Source organism: Arachis hypogaea, chromosome 17 (genome assembly GCF_003086295.3).
Source record: "Arachis hypogaea cultivar Tifrunner chromosome 17, arahy.Tifrunner.gnm2.J5K5, whole genome shotgun sequence".
Lineage (NCBI taxonomy): Eukaryota > Viridiplantae > Streptophyta > Magnoliopsida > Fabales > Fabaceae > Arachis > Arachis hypogaea.
Genome location: NC_092052.1, coordinates 27,504,111 through 27,522,162, shown reverse-complemented (window position 1 = coordinate 27,522,162; position 18,052 = coordinate 27,504,111). Strand labels below are relative to the sequence as shown.

The following is an 18,052-nucleotide window of genomic DNA, read 5'->3' as shown; positions in this document are numbered from 1 at the left end:
ACGATTTAGATTTATTTTTTATATTTTATTTTAATCTAATTATATTCAAATAATTACTATTTGTATGGTATAAATTTAAATTTATTTTGTAATTTAATTTAATTCAAATTATTAATTTTCTTTAAAATTAAATAAGTCGATTCAATTTAAATTACAATAATTTGAATTAAATTAGATTAAAAAATAAACTCAAATAGATATAAATAAATATCAGTCGTTTAAATCAAATTGAACTATATGGATTGAAATATGAGATATTCTCTACATCCAAATAATTTTGGCATCCAAACAATTTTAGGTCACACGCTTTTCTCGCTTTCTTCTTCTTCTTCTTCTTCTTCTTCTTCTTCTTCTTCTTCTTCTTCTTCTTCTTCTTCTTCTTCTTCTTCTCGCGCTTGTTTACGCACGGAGCGTCTTCTTCTTCTTCGCCTTCTTCTACGCGTTCCTCCTCCTCCTCATTCTCCTTCTTCTTTTTCGCGTTCCTTCTTCTTCACGGTTTTCTTCTTATCATCATTCTTTTGTTGTTGTTGCTGATTGCTACTGTATTTTTTTGTCTTTTCATGCTTCTCTCCCTGGTGAAGAAGCAGTAGAAGGTGAGGAGGAAGAATTTTGAATTGTGCAGAACAGAAATGAACCGAACATGTTATTATGGTGAAACAACTGTATAATACTAAATGAATGGAACATTATCCATTATATAAATTCAAATTCAAACAGCTTTCTGGATAATGAACCGAACACGTACTCATGGTGACACAATTGTATAGTACTGTATGAACGAAACAAAATCCATTATATAAAATCAAATTCAAATAGCTTTTTGTATAATGAACCGAACACGTACTCATGGTGAAACAATTGTATAGTACTGAATGAACGAAACATAATCCATTATATAAAATCAAATTCGAAACACCTCTATCTACAATTTAGAGATTATCAATTCAATTCAATTCAATTCAGATTCAGAACACATGCGTCCATTCAATTCAATTCAATTTATCAATTGTATTCCATTCAATTTGATTGAAAAAATAATCTATTAACAAAATGTTGGTGTTGTTGGTGATGACGATAACGAAAGATAAGAAGAAGAAAAAGAAGAAGAATAGAAGGAGGAGGAGGAGAAGCAGAAGAAGAATCTGCGTGCGCGAAGAAGAAGGAGGAGGAGGAGGAGAAAGAGGAGGAGGAGGTATACATGGATTTGAAAGACGAAGAAGATGACGTATGCGTGTATTTGAAAGAAAAAGAAGCGTGAGGGAGGAGAAGTAAAGCGCGTGTAATAACGCTCTTTTAATGATGGTGGTTTTTGTTAGCGCTGGACCTACTTAAATAAAACTTAAATAAAAAAATATTTAAATGTGTAACATAACCCTTAAAATATAACATCAAACGGATATAATTTATCTCTATTTTACGTTTTGAATCGGTCCAAAACATACTACAAACACCATATCTTGTTAACTATATCAACAAAATATATATGCGACGGAGCCTCATGCAATGGCTTCCCACAAACTTAAAATTTTATTTTTATAAATTGCTTATAAATTTTAGTTTAGTCTTTTTTTAAATATTTTATTTTATTTTTTATTATAAAATTAATTTTTGGTCCCTTCTTAAAATTCAACCTAACTCGACTTTTGTATATATGCAGATTTTGTTTTACTCAATAAACAATGTGTTTTTTTTTTTCGAATTCTACATATCTCATTTACAAACATAAGATGTGATAATTAAATTCTTATTTTTTTTTGTTTACACCATAAGAATATGCATATTTCTTATTGTTTTTATTTAAACGAGATGTATAATAAATATAAAATAACTATATTAAATATATAGTAAAATTAATTATTAGAGTAAAATATATATTATAATATAAAATACATATTATAAACATGTTAAACTATATATATATTTATATACAAATATATAATAGTTGATTTTAATTAATCAATAAATTATAACTCAAATGACATAATCTTTTTATATTTACCTAAGAGATTACAAATTCAAATCTCCTTATTTCTAATAAAAAAAATTGATTTTAATTAGTAACTAATTTTAATGTTTAAATAATATTTTTAAACATAAAAATTTAACTATTGAGTTGTCATGGCAAAAAAAAAACTGTAAAAAATAAAAAAAATATAATTTTTTTAAAATTATATATGTTATATTATTTTATTTATATATAAAAAATCCTAACAACATACGGATAAATCAGCCGATAATTTTGACCCTTGACTGCTTCCTAGCATTATTTTCCTGTCCGTTTCTAAGATGAAAAGGAACATGCTATATATTTTATTTACTTTTAAACCTTGTCATTGACCCCGTGAATTGGGTCCAACATTTTCCGTTTTTAATTAACTTTTGTAGTTATTATATGCTAGCATGAGGGCACTTAGGCTAGAAGAAAAAAAAAATGCTTTTTAATAAAAGGAAACTATTATATTATTTTTATCTAAAAATATTTAAAACATTAATAAATTTGTGTATTTATTATAAATGAATAAAACTATCTATTATTTATAGATAAATTTATCAAATATTTTAATTTTTTATGAATCAAAATAATGGTTTACTCTCGTAGAAAGTATACAAATTAGATTATGAAAACAAAAGAAGAAAAAGATAAAAGAGCTAAAGCTATAGGAGTGAAAGAGAGATCTATTCAAGTAGTTTACTTATGGGAAAATAAGTGTTAAGCTCACTATATTTTGTTACGTGATAACATCAGCTTAAATATTATAATATATATAATTCAAACTCAGTGGTAAACTGGTAATCAAAAATCTATATTTCAAGTTTTAGTGTTTGTTTAGACGGTATTATTTTGATAAAAAAAAGATTTTTTTAATAAAAAATATTTTTTTATTTTTTAGTGTATTTGACAAATTTCGAGTAATAAAAATAAAAGTATTAGAAAAATTAAAAAAATATTTTTTTTGAGAAGTTGTAATTTACATCTTTTTTTAAAAGATGTTTTTTCTTAAAAAAAAAAGATGTTTTTCATGTAATAAATAAATAAAAAGTACTTTTATATTGTTATATCCAAACATAATTGATAGATAAAAAGATCTTTTTACATGAGATATCCAAATATAAAATTACTTTTACTTTTTTATAAAATCTTTTAAAAAAATAACTCAAAAAAAGATCTTTTCTTAAAAACTCACCCAAACAAGCCCTTGATGTTACCTTTTATGTCTTTTTATTTTCATACTTTTTTATAAACAATTGATAAAAGAATGAAGATTAATTAAAATCTTGAAGACACATTGCTACTAGAGATAAAAATACGTCAGGTCAGATTATACTTCATTTTTAACAGATCAGACATATAATATATTTAATTAGTCTAATAGATTTTTTTAAGTATTAAATCTGATTTGTTATTGAGTTTGACTTGGCCTAAAATTTGATAAAAGACTTAATCTATATAATTTTTTATCAAAATAAAAATAAAAATAAAAATATTTAAAAAATTTGTTTCTTCTAAATAAGTATTTTTTTTACAATATATTAAATTCAATCCTTATAATAATATATAAATTTTTAAAATATTTAAAATATAAAAAATTATATATAATAAATTTAATAATTTTAATAAATATTTTAATTATAACAAATTATTTCTATATTTATTTATATTTTAATGAATTTTCAAGAAAATTTGACAGGTCTATTAGACTATTTTGTAAGTTTGGACCTGACCTATTGATAAAATTAGGTTTTTAAATTAATTTAAATATAAAACTATTTTTTGATAAGTTAGACATGGTCAAATCGAATGTAGACTAGGTTGCAGAATTTTGGCAGACGTCTGACATATTTCTATCTCTAGTCAGAATCACTTTGAGTCAATTACCATCTCTACATTAGGGCTGACAATGGGTAGGATAGGGTAGGGTTTGGACTCTACCCTAATCCTACTCACAGGTTGAAAACTTTCTTAAAACTCTACCCTATCCTACCCGCGGTACCTGCGGGTTGAGAATCTCTCAACCCTAATCCTATCTGCATCCTAACGTTCTAAACCCTATCATATCCAACCCTATCCACAGAAAAAAAAAGTTTTCAAACAAATATAAAATTCAACCATAACAAATTTTATACATATTAATAAAATAGAAAATAAAAAACTAAGTTCAAATTAAAATTAAAAACAATAAAATGTTAAAGAAATCCAACATAAAATTACAAATAATATTATCATCAACTAGATTAGTGGTTATTTCAAATTTTTATAAAAAAAATTATGAGTTCAACACTCATTTTTTTCACTACATACATAACTTTTACATATATTATAGAGTGCGGCTAGGATATACCCTGAATCCGTACCATACTCTATCTACAGACAAACTCGCATCGCACCCTATCCTACCCTATTCGCAGCAGATCGAATAGACAACCCTATTCGAACAGAGTATATATTGTCAGTCCTACTCTACATGAAAAAAATTCATATTTTTCGCTAGATCTAGCTCTAAAAGAATGTCTCAAAACTCAGTAAACGTTATTGTACAAATGCCCAAATTAACACTATAAGCTGTTAAAATTTATTTTCATGGTCTTTAAAGTTTCTTCACATGTCGCTTTCTCGTCTTTAATAATAGAGTTATCTGAATTAAGTTTAATGGATGAAGATTTAGGGAACAACCAACATACCTATTTTTCTATAAAGTTACCCACCCTCGTCTATACCTGAGACAACTTAGCATGGGTCAGGCAGTAATATTTAGCCAAATAAAAAATTAGTTCGAGAATCTTACTTTCATCAATGACTCTATTTCTTTCAAAAATAAACTTATTCTAATAAAATTATAGTCAATTCACAGTGCTCGTAAACAGAAGGAATCTCAAGACTCTTTTAAGGTAAAAAAATTGAGTTTAATTTGTTATCTGTTTTTTTACGTTTTTATATGCAATTTTACAGTCACAAAAAACATAAAACAAAGATTTAGATGAAAATCTATAAATACTACACAAATTATTCGAAGCCATATTTATTTTAAAGTGAAACTCATTTTTTAGTTTTGATATTATTCATTCAAAAACTAATTATTCTTTTATACAGTATTATTATAATTTGTTAACGAGTATTTTTAAGGTATTTATTAAATATTTTATTTTTTTAAATTTATGTATTTTGTTGTTATTCTTAAAAGAGTAAATTATCATTTCTATTTATGAAAGTTGAAAATGATGACATATCTACCAATAGAAGACGGAAATTACCATTTGTACCTATAAAAATGACTTTTGCAAGAAAAATTATCCAAACTCTAAAAAATTAAATAAAATTTCTAAACTACCCTTTTCTCCACCACTACTATCGTCTCTCCTTCTCCCCTCTCTCTCTCTCTCAATGTTCTCAGCTACTCCAATCCCAAATTCTGCCACCGCTTTCCTCCCCAACTACTACCATCATTGCTGCCATTACCATTACTACCACCGCCATCACCATTCTTCCTCCTCCCTCCACCTCTTCGACTCTGATCTCTCAACCGCAGGCTTCACTTTCCTCCCACCTTCCACCTCTTCCAAAACTCCAACCCCGTCGCCTCCTCCCCTACCAGCTTTGAAAGAAGCTGGAAGAGCTTGAAGAAAATCATTAACCAACAAAGACCAAGTCACTACAAACTTCAAGCAATTGGTGCAAGAAGAAGACCTATCACCCTTCTGTCCACCTCAACACCATTCACATTCACATTTCCATTATCACTCACTGAGTTCTATGAGAAAAATACCTAAGAAAGCCTTTAAGAGAACCTTCATTGACAACACTCTCTTCTTCTTCACATCGCAGATATGAAATTCACCATCTTGCTTCACCTGGGCAATCAAATAAATACCTTTCGTACCCTTATTCTTGTGCCCAAGATCCTTTACAGCTTTCCGAATACCCATTTTTAAAGGGGACACCGATTCCTTCACAACTTGAATGGAATTGAAGAAGGACTCAATTGGGTCGTTCTCAGACACTATTTTTCGATCAACCCTTGAAAAAGTCGCAGCCTTTGAGTGTGTGTGCGGAGAAAATCCAATCCGGTTCTCTGAAACCCGATCCAAATCGTCGAATAGTGGAAGCAAAGATACGTAATGCAGAAGCCTCTTTCACACGTTCTATGAATTCCAGGGCTAGACAGTTAAGCTTGATAGTGATGAAAGATGGTGAGGATGATGAGGTTAACGATAGTGACGGTTTACCCAACCCAATGGGTCGCTCACACTGCTCGCAGCGTCCTTAGATCTAGAAGATAAGCATACGTTAGATGATTATGTTGGTGATGGTGGTGCTGGTAATGTTGAGTCGCGACCGACATCGATGGGGGAGTATGTGGCAAAGGGATTAGGGTGACGGTTGAGGAGGAGGGCGAGGCGGTGAGATTGGGTCACTGAAAACATTGAGAGAGAAGGAGAAGACGATGGTAATAGTGGTGAATAAAATGATAGTTTAAGGATTTTATTTAATTTTTTAGAGTTTGAATAATTTTACATTTTTATTTACAAAAGCTATTTTTATAGGTACAAATAGTAATTTTTATCTTCTATAGATAAACATATCAACATTTTCAACTTTTATAAGTAAAAATAGTAATTTACTCTTCTTAAAAAGTTAAAACTATTAACTCCTCTTCATAGAATTTTTGTATTTTAAATTCAAAACCTATATTATTGATATATTTTTTAGTTTTTATATTACTTCCATTAATTATGTCACATACAACAGGAAAGAAAAGAAGTACAAAAGTCTGACTATGAGAAGTACTTATCTATCAATCCATATCTGTCCACCCATCCATAATTTCACAATAACAAGCTAAAAAATTATATTAATTGTGCATCAAATTTAAACTATGATTATGTGACTCATGTTTTTCTGGTAATAATTAAACAAATAAATGGAATTGGTATGGAGGTGGAGGAACCGGTGACTGGTGAGGCAGCTAGGTGGGTTCCACTTTTTGACCAAAACCATAAAATCAAATTAATAAAAAAAAAAGGATAACACAAAATCAAAAACTAAACTAAACTAAGGAAAAGTAGAAGAAGAAAAGTCTTCGCTTCTCTCTTCAAAAAAAGCCCTCTCCCCCTTCCCCTCCCTCAACCAATTTAAAAGCTGTTGCAACAAAACCAGACTCAAAGGGCTTCATTCATTCTTTAACACAAAGCTTCATTCTTTTGCTTTGTGTGTTTCTCTTGTTAAGGTATGCTTTCTCTATTTCTCTCTCTCTCTCTCTCTCTGAAAAATTGAGCTGAAAAGAAATAGAAAAGGAACTTTTCTCTTTTTTTTTTGTATGTTTTTTTTTATATGTTTTTTTTCCTTCTCTTTTTCTTTCCTTTTCCTTGGTTGCTAAGAAAATTATTGAGGTAATGGAAGGTATTAGTGTATTTTAATTGATGAAAGAGAATCGTTGATATGATTTTACATGTTTTATTTCCCATCCCCCTCCCCCCCCCCCCCCCCCTTCTTTCAAACTAAGAACAGGTTGTATTTGCTTTTTTTGGTTGTGTCTGCGGCGATTTCTTGTTATCTTCTTTTAATTGAATGATTTTTATGATTATCTGTTTATGTGTGACTATAAATAATCTTAATGAGTGAAAATAGGATGCTTGTTACAAATTCGTTAGTGATTCACGATTTTGGTAACTTGGTTGCTTGATATAATATGCATGATTTCATAATAATTTTATGAATCGAGTTAGGTTTGCTCAAACAGTAATTGCTGATTACAAACTGGGGGAATAATATGCCACCTTAATTTTCCTATCATCTGTTTCTGTTTTTGTTAGATTGAACTGAGTTTTTCACTTTTTTTGTGCTTTATATATGAAGTATAACATGTTTGGTGCAACAGTATCTTGAACCTGTTTTCTTTATGTGAAAATTTCAGATTCTTTTGAGCCCTAAAGGGAAGATTAAGATACATCCATGTGCAGCGGTTCCAAGAGGAAACCTACTCAAACTGGTTTGGTTATGGAGGATGATTATGGAAGAGAAGAAGGGCAGCATCAAAAGATATCTGCTTTGCTTGAACTTGCAGCTGCAGATGACCTAATTGGGTTCAAAGATGCAGTTGAGAAAGAGGGTTGTGATGTTGATGAGGCTGGGTCGTGGTTTGGAAGGAGGCTTGGCTCAAAGAAAGTGGGTTATGAAGAGAGGACACCACTTATGGTTGCTGCTATGTTTGGAAGCCTGAGAGTTTTGGCTTATATTCTTGGAACTGGCTGTGTTGATGTTAACAGGGCTAGTGGCTCGGATGGGGCTACTGCAATTCATTGTGCTGTTGCTGGGGGTTCTGCTGCTTCCCTTGAGGTTGTCAAGCTTTTGCTTGAATCATTGGCAGATGTTAGTACTGTTGATTCAAATGGTAACCGGCCATGCGATTTGGTTGTCTCTGGGGCTAACTCTATCCCCAATTCAAGGAAGAGGGTGCTGCAAGCCATGCTGGAAGGTACAGTTGGTACTGACAAGACGTTAGAGGATGTAGTTGGCCAAATCGAGGAACAACAAAGGGAAAATGCGGTGAACATGCCCCGTGTGTTGAAAGATGCGGCTGAGAGGAAGGATTATCCTGTTGATCACTCTCTTCCTGACATAAAGAACGGGATATATGGTACTGACGAGTTCAGGATGTATACATTCAAGGTGAAGCCTTGTTCAAGGGCTTATTCTCATGATTGGACCGAGTGTCCCTTTGTTCACCCAGGGGAAAATGCCAGGCGACGCGATCCAAGGAAATACCATTATAGCTGTGTGCCTTGTCCTGAATTCCGTAAGGGGTCATGCAGCAAGGGAGATTTTTGCGAGTATGCACATGGTATTTTCGAGTGCTGGCTTCATCCTGCCCAGTACCGGACCCGGCTTTGCAAGGACGAGGGTGCATGTACAAGAAGAGTTTGCTTCTTTGCTCACAAGCCTGAGGAGCTTCGCCCCCTCTATGCTTCTACTGGTTCGGCTATGCCATCTCCTAGATCCTACTCCAGTGGTTCTTCATTGGATATGGGTCCAGTTAGCCCAATAACACTTGGTTCTCCATCCGTTATGATACCACCCGCTTCAACACCGCCTTTGACTCCTTCTGGATCTTCCTCTCCTCTCTCCGGATCCATGTGGCAGACTCAATCTAACATCCCAACCCTGCAGCTTCCTAGAAGCAGCAGATTGAAAACTGCTTTAGCTGCTAGCGATATTAATTCGGATACTGAATTGCTTATGCTAATGATGGATGAGATGACTGGTCTTTCCTCCCCTTCTGGTTGGAGAAATTCCTTGACTAATAATAATCCATCTTATCACTATTCTTTGGGCGATCGTGCTGCAGATCTAAATAGGCTTTCAGGAGTGACGCCTACTAACCTTGACGACACTTTTGGGTCTGTCGACCCGTCAATTTTGTCCAAATTCAATGGAATCTCATTTGATGCTGCAGGACCTCAGTTACATCTTCCAACTGGATTGCAGATGCGCCAGAACATGAATCAGCAGCTGCGAGGCTATTCTTCTGGCCTTCCTTCTCCGAAAGTGATTGGATCCCCAAAATCCAGGGTTGATCCATCAGGGGAACCGACTTCACTGGCTTTTAATCCAAGACTTGCTGCCTTTTCACAGCGGAGCCAGAGCTTCATCGAGCGCAGCATGGGAAACCGTCATTCTGAGGTTCCTTCGCTGGCCACCTCTGTGGCAGCAAAGCCTTCTTTGGCATATTCTCATTGGGGCTCTCATGATGGAAAATTGGACTGGCCGATGCAGGGTGAAGAGCTGAACAAGCTGAGGAAATCTGCTTCTTTTGGATTTCGAAGCAGCAGCAATATTCCCTCGCCCAGGGCTGCGACCAGAATGTCAGCTGCAAAAGTTGACGAGCCGGACGTGTCTTGGGTTAGCTCGCTTGTGAAGGACGCTCCGGCACAGCCAGAGCCCGGCCAGTTTAGCGCCGAAGATCAGCAACAGCTGCAATGTCATCTCAACAATGGAACAGATGTGATTCCAGCATGGTTGGAGCAAATGTACATTGACCAGGAGCAACTGGTGGCATGAGATTAAATGCTAATTATTGGATTGCGGCTCTTCCTTGCAACTCTCAACAGTTTCATTTATTTGCTAATTTATTTATTTGAGTTTTTATACAACTTAATTAGATGGAAAAGGTGTAAACCAAAGGTAAGATTAGACTCAAAATGCAAGAATATGTAGACCTGGATGCTTGTTTTGTGCTCCAGCAAGTCAGCAACTACCCTTTAGTCTAGGGTAATTAATTAATTTGATTTTTTTTCCCCTAATCCTATTTTGTTATTAGTTATCATCTATTGAGTTGTAAGTTACAACTCTCAATTTATGCCAAAAGTTAAACAAAGTAGTGAAGATGTAATATTTTATATAAATGCCGATTCCCAATTTGCTTTTAACTCATTCATGGCCCTTTCATCTTTCTAAGTTTGTTTTGTATGCTGTTTTAACTGTTTTTGCTGCCGTTCTGAGTTATTCTTATTATTGCAGCAATGGAATAAGAATCTTAATTCATCTTGGGCAAAACTTAATCTTTCCAATTTTCACATGATATAGTGATATACTTTGCAGATAAAGAAAAGAGAAAAGGACAAATAGATCCTTGACCTTTTGCTCCGCAGACATTTTCGTCCCTGACCATTGAAAAATACTTTTAAGTCCTTCACCTTCACAAAACTTGGACAGATCAATCCCTAACGGAAGCATTTGGACAGATCAGTCCCTGACAGAGGCATTTGGACGGAGGGACTGATCCGTCCAAGTTTTGTGAAGGTCAGGTACTTAAAAGTATTTTTCAATGATCAGGGACAAAAATGTCCGCTGGACAAAAGGTTAGGGACCTATTTGTCATTTTCTTTAAAGAAAATAGTATTTACCCAATTACCCCTAACACAGGTCTTTATGTGTGTCGTGTTGAATAAAAGTACTTATGATGGCATAAGATTTTCTCTTATTGTAAAACAATTCTGAGCCACACAACTTTTTAAGTCGGTCCAATGAGGTTTTTTCTCAACATTGTTGAGCTAGTGAGCTACTATATGCATGCCACTTGTTATGTGTAAACAACACTACTTTTTGTAAGATAAAAATTTTGAAAAAGAAAACCATTTAGTTTTCAACTTTTGTTTGATTTTTTCTTTTTGGATTCACGCAGAATCGTGAATGAGCATACATTTGTGATTCACTGATTCTGGTTTCATTTTGCTCCATCTATAACCATAAGTTGACTCAGCTACAGTTGCAGCTCCCAAAGAATGTAGAACTTTAATTGCATTTGCTAGTTAAAGATATGCTTTTAACAAACTAAATTTATTTTATTTTTTCAATTATTTGAAAATCAGAATAGTTTCCGTTGCTGTTCAATTGCAACTTATTTTGTTATTCTAAAATTTTCTTTCTTTTTTTCACATATTCCCTATTCAGTGATATGAGATTATAAAGAAAACAAATTACAAAAGTTTAACTTTTTTTTTTTATTTAAAATTTGTTATAAAATTACTCATTCTAAAAATTTTTTTTTGGACTTACTAAGAATCAAATTTTTTACCTTTCGAACATAAAATTCTAATATTATGTTATAAAATCACTCATCCTAAAAGTTTAAGTCGATAAGAAGAGACAACATGAATAAAAGGAAAACTAAAACAATTTATTTATTTATTTTGCTTAAGACATTGAACAACATCACTTAGATTGTGTTTGAAAGAGAGAATGAAACTGAGAGACTAAGATTGCGAGATAGAAATTAAGAGACAGAGACTAAATTATTATATTTGGTGTATGTTAAATCTAAAAATGATTTTACAATTATTTGTGATGATAAACATTTAATTAATTATATTGATTGATTGATTAATAGCTTGACTTAATATGTTATAAAATTTCATCTTTAAAATGGATATAAATACTTATTTAGTGTCAAATTAAAAGACATTGTTGTTGCAAAAAATGAAAAAAGGAAACATAACAATATGATGATTATGGACAGCAAGTAAGCTTATTGTAGTAATTGGAACAGATTTGGAAAGAATCATCAATTAAAACTAAAAACAAGATTTGAAGTGATTATGAAGGTGTGTTGCTGTTAAAAGAAAGGATAGTATCATCTTTAAGGAAAGATTTACAGCTGCATAAAGAAAAGAAAGGATTTTATCTTAAATGTAAATTAATCTGCTGTAACGGCTAGCATGAACTTGGTTTTTAGACATAAGAAGAAGAATCAGATTGGAGGACACTCAAGAAGAATAATTCGAAAAGAAAACTTTGCACAATTGAGCGTCATTTTTCTTTATCTTTGTTTGTTTTTTATATTCAATTTTGAGTCTTTTTAGTACTAACAAAAGACATATGATATTGTGAGAGAATATTTAGAAAAAGCCTATGAATGATATCTTAAATTAAAAAAAAAATTACATAATTTTAGTTTGTTCGAGTCTTGATTGGTTCTGCTTTGGAGAGGTTGTTTTGTTAGAAAATCAGTTTGTGAAGCACAGTGAAGTGCTTTGTTTGTCTTGGCAGTTAATCGGTTTAGTTTGATTGTCTTTGTCTTTGTCTTGAAACTATGATCGTAATCTTGAGATTGATATAGTGAAATTCCACCACAATTATGGTGGAGACTGAACGTAGATTTTATTGTATCTCATCTCAAAGTTGAACCAGAATATTTGCTGGTATTATTCTTTCTTCATTTATCTTTTACAATTATAGGAAACTAAAAAATCTATTACTTGCTCTATTTTATGCTTTTAATTCTAAAAGAGTATCTTGATTCAAATCCTCTTTCTTAAGGCCTGTAAAATTTTTAGTGTAAAATATTCTGAACTGAGTTATATCTTATTATTATATTTAGTTCAAGATAAATATTAAGATTGATGAATAAATTTAAAATTTAAAAAGCTAAATAAAAATATTTTTTTTAAAAATATTATTAAAATTTTAATTTTTATCTCAAAAATTTTAATTTTTTAAAAATATTAAAAAAATTAAAATTTTATATTCTAAAATTAAAATTTATATTCTAATCTCTAACTATCAAATATAATATTAAATTTCAATATCTCTATCTTCGTTCCAATTTATAAAAACAAACGCTACCATATTTAGACCTTTGAAATGATTTTGGTCATGATTGCCAGCTCAATGTTTTATCAGAAAAACGAAAATTGACAACTCTATGGACAATGAAAAGTTGATATTTCGTTCATTGGCTTACAATAATTTAATTAAAGTTATTCTTAGCTAGGTCTGTTGTGAAGTAACCGGAAACTTAACATATGTATGTGAACATGTACAAGGTTGGACAGAGGGAGGTCCAAAATTAATAATTAGATAAGGTTTTGTATCATTTTAAGATTGTGAACCTAATTAAAATTTTTAAACACAATAAACTCCGATATAGAAATGGATATACAATGTTATATATAAAATTTTAAAAAAATAATATTTATATATTAAATATTTTGATATCAATATAAAAATAAAGTTATTACTAATTAATTATGTATTTAAGTTATTTTTAATTAACAAAACAAAAGATAACGCATTTAGTTATTAAAAAAATACTAATCTCAAAACAGTATTTATTACAAATAATATAGAAGTAACGAAATTGAAAATATTTTATGTAAAGATATACTTATGGCACACACGATTTATCGTATTTAGTTATTAAAAAAAATACTAATATCAAAACAGTATTTATTACAAATAATATAGAAGTAACGAAATTGAAAATATTTTATGTAAAGATATACTTATGGCACACACGATTTATCGTAAAAAAAAAAAGATAAGCATTGTTTTGGTCCTAACGTTGAGGATCAGAATCGAAATCGTCTCTGATGTAATTTTTAACTTAAAATCGTCCTTAATGTTGCATTTCATTTTAAAATCGTTCTTTCTAATAAATTTTTTTAATTTATTCCTAAACTACTCCTACTATATTAAAAAAATTATAAAATTAAAAAAAAAAGAAAACGCGTTTGGGTGGGGAGGGGGGAGGAAAAAGGTATACGAAGGGGATGGGAGGAAAGGGAGTAGGGGGGAGGGGGACGGCGACGGCAGCTCTATGGTGGTGGTGATGGAGGAGAGGGGAGGCGAAGTAGAAGAAGCCAGAGAAGAAGAGGAAGGGGACGCGGATTCGGGGTGGGGGGAAGGGGGGAGGGGGCCGGGGACTGCGACGGCGGCTCTGTGGTGGTGGTGATGGAGGAGAGGGAGGAGGGAAAGTGGAAAAAGCCGGAGAAGAAGAGGAAGGGGACGCGGGTTCGGGGTGGGGGGAAGGGGAGAGGACGCGGGGAGGGGGAGGGGGAAAGGGGGGAGGGGGGGGGGGGGGACAGCGACGGCGGCTCTGTATGTGAAGAAGCCGGAGAAGAAGAGGAAGGGGACGCGGGGAGGGGGGAGGGGGACGGGGACGGCGTCCGCCTCGCAACCTCGCCGCCTCTCCGCCTCAGCCTTGCTGCCTCTGCCTCGCCGCCTCAGCCTTGCTGCCTCCGCCTCGCCGCCTCCGCCTCGCATCCTCGCCGCCTGTTTTCTTGCTTCTGCTTTCTTGCTTTCTATTTCCTGCTTTCTTGCTTCTGCTTTCTTGTTTTCTGTTTTTGCTTCTTGATTTGGTGTTGTTTGCTGTTATTTGGTGTTCTTGGTGTTGGTGGTTGGTGTTGGTGGTGGTGTTTGTGTTGGTGTTGGTGGTGGTGGTGGTGGTAGTGGTGTTGGTGTTGGTGGTGGTGGCGGTGGTAGTGGTGTTGGTGTTGGTGTTGGTGTTGGTATTGATGTTGCTGGTGGTGGTGCTGGTGGTGGTATTGGTGTTGGTGGTGTAGTGGTGGAGGAGGTAATTGTGTTGGTAGTGGTGAGAGTATTTTTGTCTAAAAAAAATTAAAAGGACTATTTTAATACGAAAAAAAACGTTAAAGATGATTTTAAATAAAAAATTACAATGGAGACTGTTTCGATTCGGACCCTCAACGTCAGGAACCAAAACAATACTTATCCCTAAAAAAAATCACCAACATATCTAATCTATTTGGATTGATTTTTGAAAAAAATATTTATTTATTTATTTTTTTTAAAAATATTTTTTTAATAAATAAAAATTATTTTATATTTAAATAAACTTTTTAAAAAGAATTTTCAAGTATTAAAAACGTCTTTTATTTTTATTTTTTTTAAAGTAAAATATTATTAGTTTTTAGAAAAAGTAAATAATTTTTAATAAAAATATTTTTTAAAAAGATGTATCCAAATAAATTTTAATTTAAATAAAAATATTTTATTTTTTAAAAAATTACTTTTTTTAATTCATAAAACCAATCTAAACTAGCACATAGTGAGTTAGAGTTACAAATACTTCTTTCTCTTTTTGTTTTTTAACTAATAATTTTACGTTCAAATATGGAATATAGAAAAATTTGCGTTAGGAAAACCATATCTGCTATGGACTATGGTATCTCATCAAATGCCCAATAAAATTGTATTCCATATTCAACAAAAAATTACCTATAATTTCACCTATTAAAGTGCTAGTTTGAATTAAATAAATTATTGTTGTTCAATTTTAAATATATTTAAATACGTCTTTAAAAAAAATATATTTTTATTAAAAAATAAATTATTCACTTTTCTAAAAAGCTAGTAATATTTTTTTTAAAAAATAAAACAAAAAATATTTTTAATACTTAAAAACTTTTTTTAAAAGTCTATTTAAATATAAAATAATTTTTGTTTTTTTTTAATTTATAAAATAAAAAAAAGAGTATATACCTATTTTGGTTCTCAAAGAATTTTAGATTGGACATTCTAGTTCCTAACTAAAATTAATTACTCGATTGATCTCTAATAATTAATTCCGTCAGTCATTTAGATCCTTTACTCCGTTAACTCTAACGGAGGACAAAATAGTCCCTGATAACTCTAACAGGGGACAAAATGGTCCCTGATCTCCTCTGTTCGGAAACGATACTGTTCTCTCTCAATTTCCATCATATCTCGCATAACACTAGCAGTTTAACACTGTAATTTCAAACTACACAATTCACACTCTATAAATTTAATGTTCACAAGAAAAAAAATCCTCAACTTGTTCTCAACCAATTTATACTCAGAAAACCAATGTCTATGTCTCTCAACTAGTTATCGTCTTCGATGGATCCTATGAATCTAGACAGCAAATCTGATTTGTTAAGACCCGTCATCGTCGTTGCCATCTCCCTCTTCCTCTGCCCTATCATCTCTATGACCACATTGTTCACCACTCCGATCGCTTCCTTCAGCTTCTTCTCCGAACCAATGTTCAGTAATTACTTCAATTTTCATATGAGCAGCAACAGCCACATTACTCATTGTACTGATAGCTTGGATGCGAGGTCGAACCTGTCTGCTAACTTGGACTCTGAAAAAGAAGGAATGAAGCACTTGGTGTCAATTTCAAATGAGGTCGAAGGAGAATCTTCTCATGATGTCCTAATGTCCAACAATCTATATTACTTGTCGAAGAGTGGAGAAAGGCGTGCCTTGGAGTAGTTGTGGAACTTGGTCTTGAGGATATAGTGACGTGTCGGGGTTGGAGGCCGGTGATGTTATTGAAGACGTGGAAGTGGATGCTTTTGGTGGGTGAAGTGCAGAGGAGGTGGATGTACCAGTCACAAAGATTTAGGAAGTGTGTGGTCCATGACATGTTGAGATAGGTGCGATACGTGTGACAATTACACCATAGCTTAATCTTGGAGCTAAAGAGGAGGAAGGAAAAGATGGAAAAGAAGAATGTGAAGGTGAAGAAGGAGAGTATGAATGTTAGGGTTATGCGAGATATGATAAAAATTGGGAAAGAACAGTGTCGTTTTCGAATAAAGGGGTCAGAGATTATTTTGTCCTTTGTTAGAGTTGTCAGGGACCATTTTGTCCCCTGTTAGAGTTGTCAGGGACTATTTTGTCCTCCGTTAGAGTTAACGAAATAAATGATCTAAGTGACTGACGAAATTAATTATTAGGGACAATCGAATAATTAATTTTAGTTGGGGACTAAAATATCCAGTTTAAAATTCTTTGAGAACCAAAATGGATATATACTCTAAAAAAAAAACACTTTTTCAAAAGTCAATCCAAACCAATCCCAAAAATATAAAAATATCGGAAAATTCATAAAACTTTTATTGCAGGCAATTAAAATATTTTCCTATATTGATCATACTTCTTCAATAGTGATACATGAAAAGGGAAGTGTTTCTAAATATGGTTGAAAGCACTAAGGCAAGAGTAAAAATGAGTTAATCTGAATCGGAACTGCTTAGGCTTGAAGAACTTCATTTGTTGGGTTCCAAGCTAACGCAGTTAATTGCTTATTTGCTTGTTGCTTCACAAACTAAATTAAGCTATGACCAGCGAAGCTTTAGCATGCTTGTTATGTGATGTGGATGATGTTTGACTTCCATGTTTAAATGTTTGTTGGGACTTGGGACATCGTGGGATTGGAGTATTTCATTCAATATTGTCCAACTAGATAGTGGGCTTGTGATGAATCCAATTTCAATCTTGGTATATCTTTTTCTTTTTTAAATTAAAAGTTTAAATGAACTTGACATTTATTAATGTCTATAAATACGTGTCAATACATATTTTATAGGAACGATTAATTTTGTAGTTAATTTTTTATGTACTAATAATAACATAGTTATTAATTTTATACGTAAGTATTATGAATATTATTATTAAAAATGTTATATCTTGTAAGGGAGAAAAGAAAAACATAGCTTTAACCAATTCAATGCTCACATAAAATTTGAATGAGTGCTAATATTTTATTTGGTTATCTATGAAAATGAATTTTTTCAAATTTTTTTTTACACTTGAAAAAATAAAATATGATCTCTCACTATTAATTCTATAAGTGAAACTAAAAATAAATTAAAAAAAAATTAAATTAAACAATTGATACCATCCAAATTTTTTTACCAAAAGAATTCACTCCCGGTTATCTACATAATTAAACCATTGCACTCATTATTATGATTAATGCATTTGTTCTCAATGGTGGATGATACC

General features: G+C 32.2%; 1 protein-coding gene across 1 annotated transcript; it reads left to right on the top strand.

The window, feature by feature from the left end:
* Positions 1–6,845: 6,845 nt before the first annotated feature.
* Positions 6,846–10,426, top strand: LOC112762424 (zinc finger CCCH domain-containing protein 66). The gene is made up of 2 exons (XM_025808257.3): positions 6,846–7,223; positions 7,911–10,426. The coding sequence occupies exon 2, from the start codon at positions 7,949–7,951 to the stop codon at positions 10,052–10,054; it is 2,106 nt and encodes a 701-aa protein (XP_025664042.1). The 5' UTR covers positions 6,846–7,223; positions 7,911–7,948; the 3' UTR covers positions 10,055–10,426.
* Positions 10,427–18,052: the final 7,626 nt, after the last annotated feature.